This window comes from Poromitra crassiceps, assembly GCF_964638095.1.
Source record: "Poromitra crassiceps genome assembly, chromosome: 12".
Lineage (NCBI taxonomy): Eukaryota > Metazoa > Chordata > Actinopteri > Beryciformes > Melamphaidae > Poromitra > Poromitra crassiceps.
In genome coordinates this window covers 40,696,464-40,720,790 of record NC_139632.1, presented here as the reverse complement: position 1 = coordinate 40,720,790, position 24,327 = coordinate 40,696,464, and the positions used below count along the sequence as shown (strand labels likewise).

At 46.2% G+C, this 24,327-nt stretch overlaps 2 protein-coding genes across 7 annotated transcripts in view; one reads left to right on the top strand and one right to left on the bottom strand.

Annotated features, from left to right (window-relative positions):
• Nucleotides 1-24,327, bottom strand: part of dock7 (dedicator of cytokinesis 7) — an 86,771-nt gene that overhangs the window by 57,268 nt on the left and 5,176 nt on the right. For all 6 annotated transcript variants that reach the window (XM_083648042.1, XM_083648044.1, XM_083648041.1 and 3 more), the window contains exons 2-14: nucleotides 22,325-22,424; nucleotides 19,424-19,599; nucleotides 16,751-16,819; nucleotides 16,462-16,591; nucleotides 15,650-15,862; nucleotides 13,293-13,378; nucleotides 13,101-13,167; nucleotides 12,340-12,489; nucleotides 11,929-12,009; nucleotides 11,554-11,716; nucleotides 10,006-10,148; nucleotides 9,702-9,795; nucleotides 9,049-9,211 (exon numbers count right to left, since the gene is read on the bottom strand). In XM_083648042.1, the coding sequence (XP_083504168.1) occupies nucleotides 9,049-9,211; nucleotides 9,702-9,795; nucleotides 10,006-10,148; nucleotides 11,554-11,716; nucleotides 11,929-12,009; nucleotides 12,340-12,489; nucleotides 13,101-13,167; nucleotides 13,293-13,378; nucleotides 15,650-15,862; nucleotides 16,462-16,591; nucleotides 16,751-16,819; nucleotides 19,424-19,599; nucleotides 22,325-22,424 (1,635 nt within the window). The remainder of the gene's footprint in view (nucleotides 1-9,048; nucleotides 9,212-9,701; nucleotides 9,796-10,005; nucleotides 10,149-11,553; nucleotides 11,717-11,928; nucleotides 12,010-12,339; nucleotides 12,490-13,100; nucleotides 13,168-13,292; nucleotides 13,379-15,649; nucleotides 15,863-16,461; nucleotides 16,592-16,750; nucleotides 16,820-19,423; nucleotides 19,600-22,324; nucleotides 22,425-24,327) is intronic.
• Nucleotides 1,178-5,888, top strand: angptl3 (angiopoietin-like 3; the record flags this gene model as incomplete). Its single annotated transcript, XM_083648047.1, has 7 exons — nucleotides 1,178-1,720; nucleotides 2,004-2,114; nucleotides 2,811-2,922; nucleotides 3,184-3,297; nucleotides 3,471-3,566; nucleotides 4,937-5,212; nucleotides 5,623-5,888. 7 exons carry the CDS (start codon nucleotides 1,178-1,180, stop codon nucleotides 5,811-5,813), a joined length of 1,443 nt encoding a protein of 480 aa, XP_083504173.1. The 3' UTR covers nucleotides 5,814-5,888.

The following is a 24,327-nucleotide window of genomic DNA, read 5'->3' as shown; positions in this document are numbered from 1 at the left end:
ATTATATTAAGCTTAGCTAAAGCTGGATGAGCATGATGAAATGCTGATTGTGAGACATTCCAGTAATTGAGCTTAAGTTTGAATTTCTGGCAGGACAACCAACTGTACCAAGTCAGGGCGAGAACTTTTAATAGACAGCCCAGTGAAACAATGGGAGTGAGAATTTCCCATAAAAACTTTTTATTTTTATGACTGGACCGAGTGGACTCTATACGCAAATGACCCTTGTAAAAGCTACAAGCAAATCAGTACATATATTCACCACTCCGTGTCGAGTGGAATTTGAGTTACGGTAAACTGCATGACAAATCTGGAAAAAGGGAGAGGCTGAGCAATAAAAAAACCAAGATGATGAGTACACACTGTCCAAACTTTCTCACATCACTCACACGCAGAAGCATAACCCTGCTGGCACCGATGACAAGTCCACCTCCACTCTCCCCACCCAGGGATCGGGAGAGAGAGAGAGAGAGAGAGAGAGAGACTGATGCTAGGCTGATTCAGCAGGACGCTAAATCAAACCCAGGAACATTAATTACAAACAGCATTATCAATCAGAGTGAGGTGTGTGCAGGCAGGGCTATGAGCTTTGAGATTGATCAGACCCACGATCCATCAAAAAACCTGTGATGGCCATTGTTGGCTTTCTGCTGATCAGCTAAAGCTCAGCACCACAGATGGAGAGCAGTATGGTATGGAGAGGGGGGGGGGGATCTGGGGGGGGGCATGGGTTGGGGTTAAACGGCTAGTAGAGAAGGGAGGGGTTGTATTTACCATTTGCTCACTGCTGTGATTTGTTTGTTCAGGAGAGAGGGGGGGGGGGGGAGGCTCCGGGGGATTTGAGGGGGGTACAGAGCCAAAACATACTAGGATTTAATGATCAGCTAATCCACCCCCCACCCCCACGAGAGAGTAGTATATAACTCAGGGCAGCCTGACGCCCTCACATCATTTGACAGAGAGGCAGTCAGCAAGAGAGAGGGGAGAGAGAGACACACAGAGAGGCAGTCAGCAAGAGAGAGGGGAGAGAGACACACACAGAGGATTGAGACAGGAGAGGAGGGAGAGTTGCACACAGTGGAGGAAAGTGAGAGCAGTGAAAAGAGAACAAACAGAAAGTAACAGTGTGTTAGAAGATTCTTGCTGCTCCACAATTCTAGATTGGACAAGAGATACCATGATGAAGAAGTTGCTATGCCTGTTGCTGCTGCTGCTGGCCAGCCTCACCGCTGCTCTCCCTGCTGCTCTGGACACCTCAGGCAGAGAAGAGCAGCCCACCCCGTCCTCCCAGGCCGTGACCACACCGCCAAGCCCGACCGAGGCCAAGTCCCGCTTTGCCATGCTCGACGACGTTCGCCTACTGGCAAACGGCCTCCTGCAGCTCGGACAGAGCCTCCGGGAGTTCGTCCACAAGACCAAGAGCCAGATCAACGACATCTTCCAGAAGCTGAACATCTTCGACCGCTCCTTTTACCAGCTCTCGGTGGTCACCTCGGAGATCAAGGAGGAAGAGGAAGAGCTGAAGAAAACCACCAGTTTCCTGAAGACCAACAACGAGGAGATCAAGAACCTGTCGCTGGAGATCAACTCCAAGATCAACAACATCCTGCAGGAGCGCAGCCAGCTGCAGAACAAGGTGGGCAGCCTGGAGGAGAGGCTGCAGGGTTTGTCACTGAGCATCATCCCCGCAGAACAGCTCGGCGAAATCATCTCGCTCAAGGTGAGAAGCTACGAGTACCGCAGTAACTGCTGCAAGTCTTCATGTAATCCTGTACAATGCCAGTTCTTATTAGTGGGAGATTTTTTCTCTCCATAAAATGAATACGATTTCTCATGAATGCAAACAAAAAGTGAAGTTACTGAATGTCAATGCCAGTCAGCAATGTAGTTAACTAGATTATTAACTACATACAGTTGCTCTTAAAAAAGATTGTGAAATAAAATATACGTAGATGATGCACAACTGAGAAGTAATGTTGCAAACTTTGACTTGGATTTTTCAGGAGGTGATTGAAGCTCAGGAGAGAACCATCACCGATCTGCTGAAAGCTGTGAGGGAGCAGCATGATCAGCTCAACCACCAGCAAACCAAGATCAAAAGCCTGGAGGATAAGGTAGAAAACACTCCTCTGATGATGATCATGATCATCATCTCCAAATCAGCTATGAGATTTGACCACATTTTGTCATTTGAGGGCAAACCTTAGCCATCTGGGAGAATCAAGTTTGATATTTGGAGCCATCTATGCAAATTCTACTATGAAGCACAGTATATTAGGGCTGGGTATTGGCAAGGATCTGACGATATGATACGTATCACGATGCGATTGTATCACGATATATTGCGATGCGATACATATTGCGATATATTGCGATATTCTACAGAATTTACTCAAAATTAAATAATAGAGCTAAAGATACAACACACTGTGTACCACCCAGGTAGTGTAATAATATGTACATCACTTTATACTGATAAATTAGTGGACAAATTTAGTCAAAACTACTGAGTGTTGAGTGTTACTGAACGCATCGATATGGGAAATATCGATACAATATCGATTAGGTGTGGGAATCACCAGATGCAGAGGCCTGGCATGGCATGGCCTGCAAATATATATATATTTTATTAATATTGCGATACTTGGCGTCCAAGTATCAATACAGTATCGGGAAATAAAATATCGCGATATATTGCCGTATCGATTATATCGCCCAGCCCTACACTATATTATGGGAAACAATGGCTTTGGTCATTCTTATTACATGTATCGCTCACAATCGGACTTTGTTTTTGCCTTCTCTTGCAGCTTAGCGATGACATTTTTCAAGACACCATCGATGCGGCGGTGGATTCAGACCCGGTGGCGCCGGATATGTTTGAATATCTGACGGGAAACTCGACTAGCCTGGACACAAACGGTAAGAGAGGTGTAAGAATTATTCAATATTCAAAACGGTGACACAGCCAAAGAGACAAATATCCAGTATCCCCCAAACAAAGCTCAAATGCAAGGTAACTTGGATTTGACATATTGGATGTTACAACAAATGGAACATATGTTGTTAAAGCATAGGCTATTGTTTATCCGAGGATTACCCCTGTTCCTGTATGGATTAGCCAGTGGCTGATGTATCTCCTGCCACAGAACCTCCCTACCAATGTCTTGTTGGTTGTTTCAGATATCCCCATGGACTGCAGTGGGCTGTTTGACAGAGGAGAGGTCAACAGTGGAGTCTACGCTATCAAGCCAAACCAATCGGAGCCATTCAATGTTTACTGCGAAATGGGTTCAGGTGGGTGAGGCTCAGGCAATCCATCTGCTGGGTACTTCTGGGACAACAGCACCAAAATGCTGTTTCTGTTTTAGCAACTATTTGGAGGAGGAAGCAAACACTTGTAAGATGAATGTGTGACTTTTACCACCAGTCAATTGACATGAAATATATATCCCCGGTCCATTCCACAGATGGCGGTTCGACAGTTATCCAAAATCGGGTCGATGGCTCAGTGGATTTTGACCAGACGTGGGAAAAGTACGAGAAAGGCTTTGGAGATTTGGAAAGTGAGTGCATTTTTTTTTTATAACTCCAATTCCATCGTAGGCAACTTTGAGTATCTCACGAAATCAGGTTGTGTGGATGCATTGTGCTTGGGAATGTTGTGAAGAAACAGAAATGTTGACGTCTCGACCAATAGCGGCATCACAGTTTGGGAAAAAATCATAAAAATGGAAAGAAACCAAATATAGGAAAGGTTTTACTGAAAACAAAAAAAAATTGAAGGAACTTTTGGAGGGAGATAGATAGACTACAACAAGCTTTGCACTGAAGGACCAATGTCATGGCTGCAAAGTGAAGCAAGCAAACCAAGACATTCTTCGGGACGTGTGGAGAATACAAAGTAGCCATTTTCTGGTAAAAAGCCATTTGAGTCCATTTTGCTCCAAACCTATTGTTAAGAAAAAGAAACAGAGGCAGCCTTTGAGTCAAGTACTTATAATTATTCCATCAATTTTCAGAGTGTGTGAGTGTGAGTGTGGGTGTGGGTGTGGGTGTGGGTGTGGGGGTGGGGGTGGGTGTGGGGACTTAAACCCAACAACACAGACACTCTGAAATGGGCTTTCGGCAAGTGCAGCTTAAGACTTTTTGAAGTCAATACAGCTTGAAGATTGAGTTTAAACATCTTAAAATAAGAGCACAGGCCTGATTATCTCTGTCTCAGCCTTAGAATCTTCTCAACAAAAGCCTGCGGGCGGCATTCAAAGGACGAAAAGGAAAAAAGAGAGGGGAAAAAGAGAGAAGCAGACACAACAAAGCATTTTCTAAGTACTTCCTGTAGGAATGGCCACAGGAAGCAATAATTGCAGCACATCAGCCCTCAGCTGACAGATCGACTTCCTCTATAATCTGTGAGTTTGTGGCATTTCCCTCCAACATGAGCCAGAAAGCTGAGTCATCCCACATTCCCCTGAAGCCATGGCTCCTCTGTAGCCATGGCTCCTCTGAAGCCATGGCTCCTCTGAAGCCATGGCTCCTCTGTAGCCATGGCTCCTCTGAAGCCATGGCTCCTCTGAAGCCATGGCTCCTCTGTAGCCATGGCTCCTCTGAAGCCATGGCTCCTCTGAAGCCATGGCTCCTCTGAAGCCATGGCTCCTCTGAAGCCACAAATTCTTTGGGGGAAATTTCTTTGACAACTAGCTGCCTAATTACTACACCTTAACATTTACTGCAGCACGGTAGCGCAGGCGGGCCAAGGGATATATATTTCTTAAATGCTCCAAGCTGCCACCCCTGATTCAAAACAGGAGTCTCTAAGTTCATACCTGACCGGTCATACAAGTCAAATTAACTGAAAACATACTGTAATAAGCATTTTGTGTGTAAAAAACATCATCATCCAGAAAAGGTAAAAATGAATGTATTCATTTTGCAGAGGAGTTCTGGTTGGGCTTGAAGAAGATCCACAGCCTGGCAAGACAGGGAGCTTATATCCTGCGTGTTGATCTGGACGACTGGAAGGAGGCGAAGCACTGGGCCGAGTACCACTTCTCCCTGGGAGGTCCCACCACTCACTACACGCTCCGTCTCAACCACCTCTCTGGGGACCTGGCCGACGCCATGGCCAACAGCACTGGCAGGAGCTTCTCCACAAAGGACAGGGACAACAACAACCACCACCGCGACTCCAGCTGCGCTCGCAACTACACAGGTAAAGAGCCACCACACTGGATAGGACTACACACGCTGAGCAGCTACAGTACTATAGCACAAGGAACTCAAATCTAGCCACTTCATCACCACAGTCATAATAATCCCATGTGCCTGTGAAATAATTTTGTTTAGACTAGACTGACACCAGAATTAGCCTATTTCACATCCCACCCAAATCAGCCATTTTGTGTCTAAAAAGCAGGAAGTACAACCCGGGACTGGAACACCAAATGGGTCCAGTCCCGGGGCTCTAATCCATGTCTTGCTTGCACCTGTTTCACTTCCTGTCTTTAAGACACAAAATGGCTGATTTGGGTGGGATGTGAAATAGGCGTATTAGGGACACAATATGCAGATGATGCCTTGAAAACACGGTGTCTGAGGTTTCTTGTCATGACACTTTGGCAGGTGGTTGGTGGTTCAACGCCTGCGGAGAGACCAACCTAAATGGAAGGTACTTGTGGCTGTTGAGGGCTAAGGGACGCTCTTTGAGGAGGAAGGGCATCCAGTGGAAGCCTGGCACAGGGACCTCCTATTCCCTCAAGATGACCAAGATCTCCATACGACCAGCCCCTATTGCTGCTGGAACCTCCAAATGAAGCCCACAACATCTCCCACCATCTCCCAGAACACTATTGGCTTCCCCACCCAAAAAACACTGATTATATCTAGTGCTCAGCCTAAAAAGTTCCATTCAACGGGAATCGACAAAATGAGAGAAAAGCCATCCGTCTAGGACTAAACCCAAGCATGATCCATGTATATAAACAAACTCCTAACTGCCACTACAACATTAGGCTGACTGCTTTCTAACACCATTCTTTCAGTGGTTGGTGTGCTGCTGACCAGAAGACAACAAGCCAAAAACGTTATCTGCGTCAAAGCAGAAAACGCTGAACTGTCACGATGATGTAACCACCCCATGCCGGTCATTCACCTGTTAGGTTTGACCCAGAGAGGCCCGGAGAAGAATGATTGTGCAGCGTCTGCGATTGCTTCTCCACATGCACATGTATTGGTCCACATCAGCAACCTGATTCAATAGCGTCTGCAAAAATGTCACAGCACTGTAGCACAAGAGACAACTAGGAGGGATTCTGATGCAATCCCAAAACGAAAAAAATCGCTTGGCTCCTCGTTCCGGTTGACAGCTTCTTCGTTAACTCAAGCTATTTAAAAGGGGTGTTTTATCTGCGTAACAATAAATTGTGTTGCATGTTGCTGGTTATTAAAGGCACAAATACCCTAACAGGTTATTGCATAAACCATGAAAATGAGACAAAGCAGAGTCCTGGAGAAACATTGCATCTCTAATGTCTCGAGAAATGCCAAGACTGGTGGAACTTTTTGAAAAGAGTGTTGAAGTGTTTTATCAATGGGGTCTGGCCGGGCCCCAGGCCCAGGCCCCAGGCCCCAGGCCCCAGGCCCAGGCCCAGGCCCCAGGCCCAGGCCCCAGGCCCAGGCCCCAGGCCTAGGCCCAGGCCCAGGGCCAGGCCCACTACACAGTGGGGACAATGTCATCTGTCCAGTACAACAACGTGTTTGAAGATACAACGCTTCTGCGGGGCACTGACAAAATGTTAGTTTGGTTTATCCTATGATCTTTTTTTTTTACTGTATAATGTATTTAAATCATTTTCATACCGTTTTATGAATGATGTTAGCGTTGTTACAATAGGGTCATTTCCATGTAGTTTCCTATGTTACTGAGTCATATTGACTCTTGTCCACTTTTACAACATAACTCACTGTAATGTAAATGTGTTTCTTACTAACATCAACCAGTTAAGTAGTTAGGTGCTCTGATAACTCATATTTATGAAGAAGACACAATAAACGTCGACATGACCAAATTACTTGACTATTTAATCTGACGGGCAAACTGAAATACAACAAGATATCCGCACACAAAAATGCTCCCGAATGAAGAATTGAATTAAGAAGTGACGTTTCCAGTAGCTATTCCTCAGACTTGGGCTGTTGCACAAAGGCCAAATTGGCCACTCGGACTCTATTGACAGTGAACCGATTTCCCTCCAGTCTTTTGATGCATTAAATTGGATCAAACCAAATGCTTACTTAGAGGGGTTGGTGAAATGGCAGCTGTAGAAATGTGCAGTCATGAACTGAGAACTCAAGACAAAGCGATGTATGTGTGTGCATGGCTAAACATTCAGGGGCTGGTCCACAGCAGGCAGAAGTCAGGAAATGGACCCGACACACTCTTAAGCACGTGATGAAGTGTGCGTGACTACTGCTGGCACATGAGTTCAGTGGTCAGTCAACATGAAACATTTCCACATAGGATGGTTCAACGTATAGGGCTAACAGTGTGCACTCGTAATGTAGGCAAACCGATGCATTTCAAGTTCAGGGCCTGGGCCCGATTGCACAAAGCACCTTAGGTTAAGATTTCCCTTAATGTCAGAGTTAAGGTGTCCATAGAATAGAATCGGCTGCACAAAACACCCTTAAATCTTGTGCTTATGTTTTCCTTAAAATGTTCAACCTTATGGAGAAGATTTAAAGGTGTTTTGTGCAGCCGATTCTATTTTATGGACACCTTAACTCTGACCCTAATGGCTCATTTATTACCCTATTTTCATACGTAAATAGATGCGTCCGTTTCAAACGTTATCATCGTCACTGCCCACATACTTCCATGCGTCTTTCACGTTGGTATCGTGTGAAGCAATACATTCACCAGTGGGCAGTAGAGAGTCAAATGCATGAGTGTGTGTGTGGTTTTGCTCCGTTTCATGCGTATCCGTAAGCTTTCAGATGATGGACAGAAAAAGCACGAAATGAACGCAGAGTACGGACAGAAGGCTCTGTCCATCTCCGTCTTTAACGTAGAGTATAATTGGGCCTTAAGGGAAATCTTAACCTAAGGTGCTTTGTGCAACTGGGCCCTGTACTGTATGAAAGGTTGCTTGAGAAAATTTAGCAACCTGGGATCACTGTTCAAGTTGAATGACCACATAGATGTCACAATAACTTCAAACAAAAAGTAGTCATGGATCAGGATTCAAATAAATATATGATTGGACTTCCAGGACATTGCTGGAAAAAAGAACAGTGTTCTCAGACTGAGAATACAACAAAAATAAACAAATAAACAAAAAAACAAAAAAATCCAATTTAACATTGTACACTTTTGTTTCCCATTTCTCCCTTCTTCTCCTGACTCTCTGTGGTGGATCAATTAGATCTGGCATGAGTTAATCTACAGTAGGAACTAGGAAGGCACCTGGTTATCTGCAGACAAACAAGACCTGGTGCAGAGAGGTCAAGTCAACAGTCACGTCTGATAATAAGGACTGTGACCTTGACAGAAATAGAAACTGGCCAGATAGATATGTGCACAGGCCCCAGACAGATGTGAGCTGAACATTACCCAGCAAAGCATCCACACTGTCCCAACAGATGAGTCATGGTTGTGACAGAGCTCAGGTTGGCAGATAGTGATTTCGACAGGTACGTGAACCTTTCCCTCGCTTGGTAAATGATCGCCGAAGAGTAGGGATTCGTTTTGGTGCCTGTACCTAACAAATGGGCCAGTGAGATATAGAGCTGAACAGTCACGTGATGTCTCTTGCCCCGGAAGTGAGTTTCCCATTCATTTTCCCCTTAGACATTTCAAAAAAGCAATCAATTAATTATTTGCTTCAAATTCCAAACACTGAAAAGCCGGGATGTCTTTTTGCAATATATTGACAAATTATTGGGATGAAAGCTTTATGGTTAGAAGTGAATTATTGCGCCACGTCGAATAGACTGAACTGAAAGTCAATTGACACGGGCCCAGTTTCCCACTCAAAGAGTTTTCTGTACCTGTATGTGGTGTTCGGCACATAGACGTCCCTGGCAGGGAACTCCAGGATCTCCCTGGTGGGGCGTACCCTGCTGTCTGGGTAGGGTTTGACCTGCTGAAGGTCAGGGGTCAGGCAATAATGAGGGTTCTCTGGAGCCGGAGAGATGTCTAGCTTCAGCTGGGCTGTGGTGGACAGAGGTGGACAGTAGGGGGCGAGTGTGACATTGAGGAGATGGGCCAAAAGACACAGAGAGAGAGAGAGAGAGAGAGAGAGAGAGAGAGAGAGAGAGGGCAAAAGGAGGACATGAGAAAGGGAGGCAGGGAGCAAAGTACAGGAAGGATAGAAAAGGGATGGGGAGGGAGGGGGGGGGGCGAGAAGGGGATGAGCAGGGGGGCAGGCAGGAGGGGGGGATGGTGAATAATTAAATAATCAATTTGAATAAAAAATGTACAACTGGTATAGGTGCTTGATTTACACTAGCGGACAGTTAAAGGTCAAAGGTGGACAATATGGGTATGTGTTAGTCAGAATATACCTCGGGCATTCAAAAAGGTATTGAGCGACTTATTTGCAAAAGGTCTGGTTACTAGCAGTTTGCATGGCAGCCATTTTTGTTTCATTTCAGCTTGGTTGAGCAATTAAGGTCAGTGGATCCAGCGAGGATGCCTGTACCTGTGATGGGTCTGAGTCTCCTCAGCACCGAGGACGGTCTTCTCATGTCAGCGAGGAACTTATAGAGATCCTCGTCACTCAACCTGTCCCCCTCCTAAAATACACACACAGAGTATACCAAATCAAAACAAAGAGACAGCAGGACAGAACAGAACAGAACAGTTGTGCGGTACGCATCCCAGTTTATTCTCCATTGACCGGTCTGGCTAAACAAAAGTCTAATAAAACCATCTTGTGTGTTTGCGTGTCTGTATGCCTGTGCTTGTTGCATGTGCGTAGCTCCACGGGTGGTGTCGGTGCACACCTGTTTGAAGAAGTTGGTGACGGTGAGCGTGGCGGGTCTGAAGCCTGTCAGACTGCACGACTCGTCTCCACTGGTGGTTCTCTCCAAGGAACGCCTTCCCATGATGCTCGAGTTCCTCCGCTCAGACCACGAGCCTTTCCTCTCTGCACACGGCCAATAGAAAGGCGGCATTCAACACTTTGCGATCACTTCTTTTCTAACTATGATTGTTGACATCTTTGTCTTTTTAGGGATGGAACAATCGCTCATCGTGACCCATTTTCTGTCCCATGTGACAGAGAATCTCTAGCAACTGCTTCACAACAAAGAGGCTGCTGCAGCACGGGTCGCTATCACAGAAAGGTGACCTTGCGTGGTCAAAGTTCAAAGGTCAGACAAACGCAAAGGGTCAAACTCAAAATAACATGGCAATAATCAATATGGCTGGCTGCTTTTATTTGTTGTTGAAACGTCGTTTTGAGATAAAAAGCTTTTTAAGCGTGATAATGGATCGATGTGCCCACGAGCCTCATGTGTGACTGACAGTCTCTGGTCACGCATAACAATATTTGACAGTAGGTCTGTATAAGCATCAAAACAAGATGAAAATGGCCTTGTTGGCCTCTTTTCGCAGAGCAAATCTGTGCAGCTCAGACACTTTTGGAGCCTATAGCACCACCTACAGGCCACCGAATTGACCAGATGCATAGAGAGTGCGTGTGTGCGTGCGTGTTTTAGCAGTGGGTAAAAAATAAGAGTGAAGACCGGCTCCAGCAAGTATGTGTGTGTTTGTGCACGTGTTTCTGCACGAGTACTTAGTGTTTGTTTGTTTGTGTGTGGGTGTGTGTGTGTGTGTGTTAGGGGTGTCAAAAATAATCGATTATAAGATGCATCGCGATGCGGACGTGCACGATTTTGCATCGATTCACAAATGTCAAAAATCGATTATTAAAAAAATATATATTAAAAAAATAATAATAATAATTTAATAATCAAATAAAATATAATGGAAGTACATGCAGTTGTTTATTTTAATTATGGATCATAATACAATGCAATTCCAAATGCACTTTTATTTTAAAAGTAGCCACACAGTGAGAAAAAAGAAAGTGAGAAAAAATAAATCATGTATTTCGGAAAAAAGTCGATTTATCTTATCGATTTAAGATGCATCGAGATGCATCGATAATCGTAATCGAATCGAAGCCCTCTGAATCGTAATCGAATCGAATCGTGAGGCCAGTGAAGATTCACAGCCCTAGTGTGTGTGTGTGTGTGTGTGTGTGTGTGTGTGTGTGTGTGTGTGTGTGTGTGTGTGTGTACATGAGAGATACAAGAGTGTTTGTGTGTAATGTGAGCAGAATGATCCAAATACATACTTCATATTTGGGTCATATTGACCCAAAGCACCCAGTAGAGAAAATCACTAAGTCATCTTTGCTTTTTTGGGTCATTGTAGGTGTAATCATGAAAAGTAAAACTGCTGCACACCAATGATTTTTGCCATTTTCCACCTTCAAAGTTGTATTTGGGTCACACTGAGGACCACAGGAGGTTCACGTGTCTGACCTGAGAGGCTCATCTCCAGCTCCGTGTCTCTCTCCAGACTGCCGGCACTGTTGACGATGTTCATCAGGTGGATGGCGGTCCAGGCGAAGGGCATGCGGTAGCGGCCCAGACGCTGACAGAACTGCTCCGACTGGCCGCGAAGCTTCTCCAGCTTCTCTTTATTCTACAAACAGAAGAGGGAACGTTAACCAGCCAGGACGTGGTGTACAGCAGGAGCTAGTAAATGGGACAATGCGGCTAAAATAGTGGGCCATAACGAACATACTTATTCTCTTGTCATAACATAATAACACTCTTTCTTTTCCAGAAACAAGCCTCGAAACTATTTTGAGTCCCACTCGTCACTTCGGTGATGATGCTTCACACTGCTCATACCTTGGCAGCATCAGACTCTTTGAAGACCATGTAGGGCTCAGCACACTCTCCAATATCACCTTGCTGCAGGACCTTCTCCAGCTGGGGACAAAACACACAAAGACCTTTCAGTAGCTTCTCCTGCCGGGGACTAAACACACAGACCTTTCAGTCACACCACACACAGCAATGCACTGAACATACAACACAGGGAAATATTAGCAGATAGAAAAACAGTAATACACATGCAATGAACACACACATTGTCTCTCTGTAAATCAAGAAGCAACTCGTTTTCTTCCAAAAGAAGATTTGTGCCCATTACCCATCTTGCTACTTTCCCCGGCACCTTTCAATTCTGGCATTCTAAACTGACACCTCCGGACAAGCAAGGGAGAAGAAAGAGAGAAGATGATGTCCTCGTGGTCTGACCTGGATAACCAGGAAGACATCTTGGGAGGGGTGGGTGATGGAGAATATGGCGGAGCGCGCCAGGGTGGAGATGGCCGCCGTCTGGACGTGCGGACGTAGCATTGCCTTGGTCTGCTCAGAGTTCAGGTCAAAGAAAAAGTTCTCCGATATCTGAGGGGCACGCACGCACGCACATACGCACACACGCACATACGCACACACGCACACACAGTAAATTAATATACTATGAATACAACATAAACGTACATCTAGGTCAACACATGATAACTAAACAAACTCAAAACGTAATATGACCATGACATAGATTTGCGCTGATAGCCAGCATACAAATCAGTTAGTATTCAATCAGAATTCTTGAGCATAATGGCTCTTTTAGTGCAACTTCCTTCCGATTCCTTGCTCATGGTGGCTGACAGACATGCAAACACCTCAGTGATAAAATGCCCACCTGTGGACATACTGTAGTGGAGCTCTTGAGCAGAGCAATATACATGAGAGATCTGCTCATCACGCTCACTGCTACCCTCTAGTGTTTGTCAGCTACAGAGGGAGGAGAAGGAGACAGAGAGGGTGGATGTGGTTCCTAAGATAGATACATAATACCGGCTTATGATTTAAACTGCATTCCCACAGGCATAACAGGGCCACTACATAAACTTTTATAGTCCACTCATCAAATTTCGTGTTGGCCTCCCAACAATTTTACTGGTCTGCAGAAGTGACCCAACAACTCAGGGGCTGAGGAAAGCATAACAGCTTACCTTTTTCTTCTCCTTGACATCGTATAAGGCCAAACTAGCGAAGATGGGTTCAATTTCGATCTCGAACCTTCAAGGGGAGAGGAAGGGGGGAAAGGAGCGGGGTCAGCAGAAAGCAGCAGTTAAAGAGAAAGAAAGAGTGCGGCACTAAAAGCCTTTTTTTTTTTTCCCTGAAAAAGACTGTCCACCACTTACTTCAAGGACAAGCACTTGACGAGTAGCTTCTGGCCAAAGTGTTCTTTAGGCACATCGGGCACACAGTGGCGTTCGATGGGCTCCTCCTTCACATTAACACGGGACAATTACAGAGAGAAATCAGTACAGAATATGCAAAGTGCTGCTGTGAACTTCTGGGTGTGCATGGAAACTGCTGCTGTTAACTTCAGGGCGTGCATGCAAACTGCTGCTGTTAACTTCAGGGTGTGCATGGAAACTGCTGTGAACCTCAGGGTGTGCATGGAAACTGCTGTGAACCTCAGGGTGTGCATGGAAACTGCTGCTGTGAACTTCAGGGTGTGCATGGAAACTGCTGTGAACCTCAGGGTGTGCATGGAAACTGCTGTGAACCTCAGGGTGTGCATGGAAACTGCTGCTGTGAACTTCAGGGTGTGCATGGAAACTGCTGCTGTGAACTTCAGGGTGTGCATGGAAACTGCTGTGAACCTCAGGGTGTGCATGGAAACTGCTGCTGTGAACTTCAGGGTGTGCATGGAAACTGCTGCTGTGAACTTCAGGGTGTGCATGGAAACTGCTGCTGTGAACTTCAGGGTGTGCATGGAAACTGCTGCTGTGAACTTCAGGGTGTGCATGGAAACTGCTGCTGTGAACTTCAGGGTGTGCATGGAAACTGCTGCTGTGAACTTCAGGGTGTGCATGGAAACTGCTGCTGTGAACTTCAGGGTGTGCATGGAAACTGCTGCTGTGAACTTCAGGGTGTGCATGGATGTGGCAACACGGATGTGTCACAGAGTGATCTCAGGTCTGCCTTGAAGATTTTGCCCACATTAACTTCATTAAAAGTTACAGTTAATTGTATAATATACACTCAAACCTTTCCATCAAACAATTTGAAGTACACTCATTGGTCCTCTTGTGTGTGATCATACAAGGCTTTAGTGACCCTCCAAAGCAATTTTGTGTTTTGAGGGTGCCTAGATTTTCATGTCTCACCAAAGTGTACCGTGGCACCGAAAACATTAACAACCATTGCGTTAATGTGGAGAGTTGCAAAGCTACGCCCAGATGAGCGACGTGTACACAAGAACTTCCGCACTTAGTGCCGTCATGTTGTCATTTAATGTCAAATGTATAGTCAAATGTCTCTTTTGTCTTGATGTTTTTATGTGGAAAAAATAGAGACACTGCGGAGCGCGTCATCATTCATAAACTACGCCCAATACACCCATGGGGGTACGGTGGTGCAGTGGTAAGCGCTGTCGCCTCACAGCTCGAAGGTCCTGGGTTCGATTCCCACCTGGGACGATGTGAACGCTGAAGGAATGCGTGCCCGTCCGCATGTCCTCGAGTGCCCACCGCCCGGGTGGGGTCGTCAAAAGGGCCTTTCTGTGTGGAGTTTGCATGTTCTCCCCGTGCCTCCCGGGGGTTTCTTTCATATAGGAGGAACCCCCTTCACCAAAACATGCAATATCCTGGTTGCTAATGTGGTTCCTCCTCTGGTCGTTAAGGGCGCCTGTTCAGAGGGAGGGGAACTGGTTGGAATAGCGTGAACCTCCCACGTGCTATGTCCTACCGGTGAAGCTTCCTCTGTCACGTGAAAAGAAGCAGCTGGCTAACTGCCCATGTCTCGGAGGAAGCATGGAGCCAGTTTCGGCTCTCCCCAGATCGGCAGAGGGTGGAGCAGCAACCAGGATAAATAAATTACGTTAGCACTAATGGGGGATAAAAATGGGATAAAAAATCTGGGGGGGGGGGGAAACTACGCCCAAAACAGGGGGAAACAGAAACCCCCCTTCAATCCATGTCGCGTGCATGGTCGCGCGTTGCACACAAAGATCATATAGACGGACGTTGAACACTGTCTTTAACTTACTTCCTTGACAGCTAGATCCACATTTTTCTTCTCGCCAATTCTCAATGGCTTCCTTGTTTTGCTCAGGAGTACAAAAAAACTTTAACTGGCGATTTTTTACACGTGTTATCTGCGCAGCCCACCACACAACAGCTTTAGGCCGTTTAATTCAAGGAAAATGATGCTGGTGTGTGGGAGTGAATGGAGCGATTCCCCCCCGTGATGGGCATGGCCTATTTCATGCAGTGTCTCTATTGTCTATAATCATGTCAAATGCTTCTCATGGTTTGTGATGTGTTTACTCTATGTTCACCCTCCTGCAGCAGAAAAAAAACTGATGCAGCAATTATTTGCATTAAAAAGTCAATTCCTGACAATATTAGATTGTTTTTCAACAGTCCATAGTCCATTGGCTTATTTGAATCCAGTATGCCTCCTATACATGTTGAATGTGTAAGACTAAGTTATTCTTGGTCTCAATGGTTTAATGAAACAGATTCCAGCGTAGGCAGAAGGGGGGTACCTCGTCGAGGGCGGGGTGCAGGGCGAAGAGCTCGCGGTGGCGGTGGGACTTGCGCTGCTCTTCGTTGTGCCGGTCGATCTCCTCGTTGGGGGAGCGGTCGAGGAGGTGGGGGAGGAGGGCGTCGGGGAGGGAGTTCTTCAGGTCGAAGATGCTGCAGGCCCAGCTGCCGCGCGGGGTGTCGTCTATTGACATAGACCGCCGCTTCAGCTCATCCTTCAGGACACAAACACAGATTTAGGTGTACGCACACACAGACACACACACAGACACACACACGCACACGCACACGCACACACACACACACACACACACACACACACACACAGATGTAGGTGTACGCAGACACAGACACAGACACACACACGCACACACACACACACACACACACACACACACACAGAGATTTAGGTGTACGCAGACGCAGACGCAGACACACACACGCACACACACACGCGCGCACGCACGCAGATGTAGGTGTACGCAGACAGAGCAGGTACCAGACTAGGTATTGCTATCATCGAGAGCTACATTTAAATGACAAACAAACTGTAGGTATTGCTACATTTTATGCAATTGTACTAATTAGTTTTGAGGAAAAACTGGTAAAGGACACAGTATGCTTAGCATGGCTCTGCGTGTGAGGCCTAGTTGCACATGCAGTTACTGGCCACTTTTGCAGACCAGCAGATTGTTTTAGATTTTTACTATTGCGTGTTCCATCTTCCACAACATACAATCATTCAGTACGAAAAAATGCAGTTTAGTGACAAGCCTATGAGTAGAAGTGGGAGGAGCTGAAGCTGGAGGGGTACCTGGTCATCCTGGTAGCTGCTGTTGTCCGGCAGCTCGTCAGCCTCAAACACCTGTTTGGGCAGGCCTCTCTGTCGCTCCTTCTGCTTGTCCAGAGTGTTGGGGTTAAACCCCGTCCCCAGCTTGTGGTATCTGAAGCAAGCAAAACAACAACATTTGAATGTTATATAGACATAATGATTAAGTTGACAATATGATTTAGTGCTCTATTGGCTTAATCTAATTCAAATTATTAACCAAATTCTAAAGGGTTGACAGTTTGAATGGGACGATTACACAATCCGGCCTTACTTTCTGTTGACGACGGCCCAGTCCTCTGTGTAGGACCTGACACAGTCTCTGACGTGGGCATCCGTGTCCCTGCATACAGACACAATCAATCAAACAAGCTTGATTTTAATAATACATTTGATGTCATTATGTCTTCCTGGTACATCAAACATTAAGTATTAAGTATTTTACACAGTGCTCCTCTCTGTCTGAATAAGTGATGACATCATCAAACCCAGTGGTCCATGTGGACTTTCATATATAGGTAAGTCATTGAGACCACTCAAAACCCGTATCTCTGAACACCACAGCACAAGCAGAAATAATGTAACATCTAGCCCGGTGGCTGTCCACTTTACCTCTGCAAAACATCTTGTATCCACTCTCAAATACATTGGGATTGAGGCTCTTAAACTGCCACGCAGAGGGGGTGACATCAACAATTTGCGACTCCAAAGAGAACTGTTCTGGATATATACATTGGGCACTCTGGCCCCTAAAGGCCTCAATGAGGAATTCGATACGAGACCTTTTCTATAGAGGGTGATGTAATCCTGTACTTCAACCTGTTTACTAGGATTTCCCTATTGTGATGCTTGTCTCTCTCTATTGTTCTCTCTCTTTTCTGGTGTTGACCTCTTTTACATAAGTGGTCCCTCTGTATTTTTTTTTTTTAATTGTTATTTTAATTAATAGACTAGGTCCCCATTTCTGCAAATGCAGTATGTTGTGGTTAATGGAGTCGCCTCCAGGGATGTATTTGTTTTGGGTCTCTTCCAAATTCTACTTGATTACTGTAAAGCAGAGCCCCCAAACTACTCCCTTTTGGGGGGTATTTATAATTGTCCTTGTCTATACTGTATATATATACTGTTAGAATCTGTACATTTGTGTCTATAATAGCCTACGTTCTTATGTGTGTACATCTTTATTTTAACTTTTCTAATTGCTAATTGCTGAACACCTGGTGATCTGTCATGTATATTGATACGGGTATTTAAGACGGCGTCTCGCTGCCACTTCAGAAAGCATCTGAGGAAGGGCCGGTGTGGCCCGAAACGTCACGCTGTGTTGCAAAAAAAAAAAAAAAAAAAAAAAAAACGGGAGCTCTCTTGGTGTGCGGATCGTTCTTTTTTCACTGTAAGTAACCTTCTGATCCAGCACCCTGGCCCAGTGTGGCCCAGTTTGGATGTGCGTGTCCCTGTCTACTTTTTTATCAAACCCAGAATCACCTGGTGCATTCAGGAATCTTTCAAAACAACTAGAAAGAGTCATATTAATGCAAAAAAAACATCACAACATGAAAACGAGTTGGGATGAAACCAAAACAAAGCCATTCAAAGCTGAAAATCTCTTCAAATCGAACAGAAAGAGTCTCAGTTTTCCCCCATGTGGCAGTGTAGAGACTGATCAGCACTATCCAATGATCAACGTTAAGAGCTACACTGCAGTAAAAGCATCTCGCTTTTCACCGAATCATTGGAATTGCAAAAGATATTTCTACAGTGAATCAGCAAGGAAAGAGACAAAGTAGAATACGAGACACACACTAATCCATTTTCTGTAGATGGTGAAGTCATCGGTATAATCAGGTTACTTACAAGAATCGAAGAAGACACTTCCTAAGTGCAGCGCAGTGACTGGGTTAAATAATGCGCTCTAAAATCTGCCGTATAGCCATGCTGGCAGCCTGGGCTAGCTTAGAGTTAGCTCAGCCTTATAGCCATGCTGGCAGCCTGGGCTAGCTTAGAGTTAGCTCAGCCTATAACCATGCTGGCAGCCTGGGCTAGCTTAGAGTTAGCTCAGCCTATAACCATGCTGGCAGCCTGGGCTAGCTTAGAGTTAGCTCAGCCTTATAGCCATGCTGGCAGGCTGGGCTAGCTTAGAGTTAGCTCAGCCTATAACCATGCTGGCAGCCTGGGCTAGCTTAGAGTTAGCTCAGCCTATAGCCATGCTGGCAGCCTGGGCTAGCTTAGAGTTAGCTCAGCCTATAACCATGCTGGCAGGCTGGGCTAGCTTAGAGTTAGCTCAGCCTATAGCCATGCTGGCAGCCTGGGCTAGCTTAGAGTTAGCTCAGCCTATAGCCATGCTGGCAGGCTGGGCTAGCTTAGAGTTAGCTCAGCCTATAGCCATGCTGGCAGGCTGGGCTAGCTTAGAGTTAGCTCAGCCTTATAGCCATGCTGGCAGCCTGGGCTAGCTACACTAGCTACTAGCTACCACTAGCTACTAGCTAGTGGAGCACAATCAGGCTTGCAGAGAGGGTGACTTGACAAGGGGTTAAGAGACAACACGCCCCACTTTGTTGGTACAAAATATTAAATTGACAGCCATTGCTGGCTCAGTTTTGAGAGGAAAAAATATTAAAATAGAAGACAGGTGTCTGAGGTGGCAGGAAGCTTCCACCGACATCTATGACAAGATGAAAGACTTGGATATAACACAAATAGGTTGAGAGTAGCCTTGAGCAGCTGTACTTGAGCTGGGGAAAAAATAGCCGGCTGCCTACTGGTATTCTTGAGGTACCGTTAAAACATTCATCTTTACACCTTGGCTGCAAATTCCCCACGCAACGCCCACACTTCATGTATTGAGAAAGAACGATATTTGCTATAAATGTGCCGTGAGGCTGCACAGTGCTCGCGTGCATTTTACTACAATTCCTTCCAGTTGTCTGCCACGCCACGCCCCCCTCACCCTTCCTCTGGGACCGCCTGTGCCACCGTGCGACACTCCCTGGGCGTGTAGTTGACCTCGATGTCATCTGGGGGGAACTCGATCAGGTCTCTCAGGGGACCCGACTCGATGAGGGGAGGGTGAGTGATGAGGTACTCCTCAAAGTCCACCGGCTCCACCGCCTCTGTGAGGGGAACCTGTGGGCAGGGGGGGGGGGGAGGAAGACGACATGTTAATTAGCTGCAACTTGCAAGTCAATAAATGTGATGTCATTATGCACACTATTTTCTCCTGGCTTTCTCAAGTTTGTTTATCTTATTGTAACTGTCGAGGTGAAGGCGTGGGATGCTGAATTCCCCACACACCTCTGAGGAAAGCAGTAATGTTTTGGGTCATTACTCATTCATGAGTTTAACTTGGCACCAACGCACACCAACGGGCCCAGATCTGTCTGACACTATCAAACCCATCCATGAGTCTATTTATGTGTTGAGAGAGAGAGAGAGAGAGAGCAGTTGTACAATGTAGCTGATTTATGAAATCCTCTTTAATTCTAAGAGGGGAATATCGATTTGACGCATGCTTGGAGACAGATGCCCTTATATACGCTGACTCAAGTCACCAGATGAGCTACATCAAGCATAGACTCGTGGGTTCATGGCTCCTCCTCTTCCGTTTCTTAAATGAAGAACCCAGGGGGAAGCTTTGTTTTCCCGCCACTTACATTTAAGTGTGTGTGTGTGTGTGTGTGCGTGTGTGTGTGTGTGTGTGTGTGCGTGTGTGTGTGTGTGCGCGCGCGTGTGTGTGTGTGCGTGGTTGTGTGTGAGAGAGGCTCTCTCGAGGAATTTTGAACACAAACAGCCTTGCACAGTCTAATTAAAAGCCAACTTTACACTAATGAAGGAGGAGAGGGGGGATGTTTGCCTGCGTTTTGGCACAGAGCAGCTGGAGGTCAACTTGCCACTACCTCTTTAACAAACACTCCAGCCAGAGGACTCAAACACTGTTCACCCCTAAAGCACTGACCTCAGTACACTGAGACTGAGGGGCACTTTACACCAGGACGGTTTCCTATGGTGACGGGGAATTATTGTATCGTTAGTGCCTCCCTTTTAGATGGCGACGGCGAATATGCGCTTAGGAAACGACACATTTTGAAACCGCCCCCCAGAGTGGAATTCTTGGTGACGCTCCCCGCTGAGCGCTTCCATGTAATCGCTTTGACACGGCTCATTCAAGAACTCTGACGTGCCTGCACACGCGACACACGCTATTACGTGATAGCCGTACGCGGGTTCAGTCAGGAAAACAACAGGAAGAGAAGCAGACATGGATCTTACGGTCGTGCTCTCGTTGATGTTGCGGGTGCTTACGTGGCAGAACCAGATAATACTGGCAGTTCTACGCCTTATCCAAGAGTGTTATTCTGAGGAGGGACACCAAATGGATTTATATGCATTATATGCAAATACTGTACGACGCTCCACCACTACGTCACTACGTCAGTGACGAGCAACGCCCCGTTGACCATCACACTGCCACCTAGTGACCTGGCATGTACATTACGGCGTTTTAAAAATTCAACAGCGCTCCTCATGTAAACAGGGAGAAGGTGTGAAGGAAAAGGTGTGAAGGAAACGCTATTGTGTCGTTTCTTCCAGAAACTGTCCTCGTGTAAAGGGCCTCTGGACGATCGATCTCTGGACATATGAATCGATAATCGAGGATTAAAATGAAAATCGATTAAAAATCGGAGAATCGATTTTTTGAACCCAGCCCTATCTGAGACTGTTAACCCTTAAAGCACTGCAGTACAGTGAGACTGGATGGAATGAACAGGCTTGTTAATGGTGGCTGACATGATGTCATCCAACTAACCTGACATTCTGGGGACAACACAACTAAAAATGTCCTTCCTGTAGGTTGCAATATAGTGGCACCCTTAAACCAGAGACCTTAAATAGAGACACCCCAACTTCCAGTCACTTCCTGTATCTGTGCCACGGAGGTTTCGCCACTGCCACGCCCCCTTAGGAGACTGGTCAGCCAATGAAGTTTCATACCACTGACAGACAGCCAACCACAAGCCGAGAACCACGCCCATTTAGGAGACAGGAAGGGTTCCATTTCTTACAATTGTCGGCACCTGGAGTGTCTCTAGAGGTCTCTGCTTAAACCAACAGCAGGTGAGCAGGTAACTGACTTTTTAACACAAGGCTACAGGTGCCAACTATGCATGTTTGCACACTTGCAGCATCAAATAGCAGCGAGAGGTACGGTTTGAACTTTGAGGAGAATGACGAACGATAGCCAGTAATCATTAAGGCTGTAACGATAATGCTTATCTCCTGATTCGATACTATCACGATACTTGGGTGCCGAGTCGATATGTACTGTAGAGCGATTCTACAAGTATTGTGATTCGATATTACAATTTATTATGATTTTTGTCTGCTTTTTGAACACTAGACATGGGGAAAGTTGAATCATATACTTCTAGAGAGAATGTATACGAGTAATAATTCCAAAAACAATGCACATCCCTTCCAGTCTTTCTGATGATTTCAGGAGCAGGTCTGCCTGCCAGGTGGTGCGACAGGTGGGACGGGGGGAGAGACGTTTTTCTTTCTTTCTTTCTTTTTTGATTCAGGGATAAGAGATTGATTAAGAAATCACGATACTAAAGTGATTTGACCCCCCCCACCCCCCAGTAATCATGCAACATGATCTCAATAAACTGCACACAGCACATTCATGGACAATTCATCACTAATGGCCGTATCCGACACCAGAATTTAATTTGGGCAAACAGGGTGAATCACCAGACGTCTGTTATTAGATTTAGAACACAGCTGTAACAGGCTTAACAAGAGTGTCTGAGTCCAATGGTGGTTCTGGTTCTTCCAGTGGGCTACTACTCACGGTGTTGCTTGCAGCGGCCCCCACATGGAGGTTCTTGAGGAGCTGTGGGGAGCCCCCATACTGTCCAGCTATCTGCTTCCTGACCTCTGCTGCCACGGTCCTGTGAGAAAGACCAGAGATGGGTTGAGAGAGAGATGGAGATGGGTTGAGAGAGGGAGAGAGAGAGATGGGGTGAGAGAGGGAGAGAGAGAGGGAGAGAGAGATGGGGTGAGAGAGGGAGAGAGAGAGAGAGATGGGTTGAGAGAGAGAGAGAGATGGGTTGAGAGAGGGAGAGAGAGATGGGTTGAGATGGAGATTGGTTGAGAGAGAGGGAGAGAGAGAGGGGTTGAGAGAGAGATGGGTTGAGAGAGAGGGAGAGAGAGAGGGGTTGAGAGAGGGAGAAAGAGATGGGTTGAGAGAGGGAGATAGAGATGGGTTGAGAGAGATGGGTTGAGAGAGAGGGAGAGAGAGAGGGGTTGAGAGAGGGAGATCGAGATGGGTTGAGAGAGAGATGGGTTGAGAGAGGGAGATAGAGATGGGTTGGAGAGAGATGGGTTGAGAGAGGGAGAGAGAGATGGGTTGAGAGAGGGAGAGAGAGATGGGTTGAGAGAGGGAGAGAGAGAGATGGGTTGAGAGAGAGGGGAGAGAGAGGGTTGAGAGAGAGGGAGAGAGATGGGTTGAGAGAGGGAGAGAGAGATGGGTTGAGAGAGAGATGGGTTGAGAGAGAGGGAGAGAGCGATGGGTTGAGAGAGGGAGAGAGAGAGGTGGGTTGAGAGAGAGGGAGAGAGAGATGGGTTGAGAGAGGGGGAGAGAGATGGGTTGAGAGAGGGGGAGAGAGATGGGTTGAGAGAGGGGGAGAGAGATGGGTTGAGGGAGGGAGATGGGTTGAGAGAGGGAGAGAGAGATGGGTTGAGAGAGGGGGAGAGAGAGGTGGGTTGAGAGAGAGGGAGAGAGAGATGGGTTGAGAGAGAGGGGAGAGAGAGGTGGGTTGAGAGAGAGGGAGAGAGAGATGGGTTGAGAGAGGGAGAGAGAGGTGGGTTGAGAGAGAGGGGGAGAGAGAGGTGGGTTGAGAGAGAGGGAGAGAGAGGTGGGTTGAGAGAGAGGGAGAGAGAGGTGGGTTGAGAGAGAGGGAGAGAGAGATGGGTTGAGAGAGAGGGAGAGAGAGAGGGAGAGAGAGATGGGTTGAGAGAGAGGGAGAGAGAGGTGGGTTGAGAGAGAGGGAGAGAGAGATGGGTTGAGAGAGGGAGAGAGAGAGATGGAGTGAGAGAGGGAGAGAGAGAGGGAGAGAGAGATGGGGTGAGAGAGGGAGAGAGAGATTGGTTGAGAGAGGGGGAGAGAGAGATGGGGTGAGAGAGGGAGAGAGAGATTGGTTGAGAGAGGGGGAGAGAGAGATGGGTTGAGAGGGAGAGAGAGATGGGTTGAGAGAGGGGAGAGAGAGAGGGAGAGAGAGATGGGTTGAGAGAGAGAGAGATAACAGTCAACGTCAGGAAGTCACTGCCATCTTTGAGTCCATGATCCAAAAAGTATACATGTCTGGTTCATTGGTCACTTTAAGAATATTCATTTATGGAAAACCTGTGATGATGTTCTATCAAATTATGCATGAATGAAAATAATAGAAAAAAAAACAGGCATTGAAATTGTAATTGAAAGTCTTCTAAATGAACATGGAAATGAGAAATAAAGAAATACACATCTCTGCAGGTAGCAGTTCAATTCATTTTTAACCACCATCTCCCTTTGTATCCTAGACTAAAACACTGTGAGGGAAAGCGCAAAATGCCAGTAGATCATGAGACACTGTAAGAGGATCCTATATTGTTACTGTCATATTGTGTCATATTGTGTTGAGTATCATGTTAATAGATCTATATTGTTACTGTCATATTGTGTCATATTGTGGTATCATGTTAATAGATCTATATCGAGAGCTCCTCTGTTGTTATTCTCGTTGTTATTCTTGTTAACCTCCTTCACTCGAGAGGTTAGCCAAGCAACACATAGCCTGCGTATTAGGTCAGACC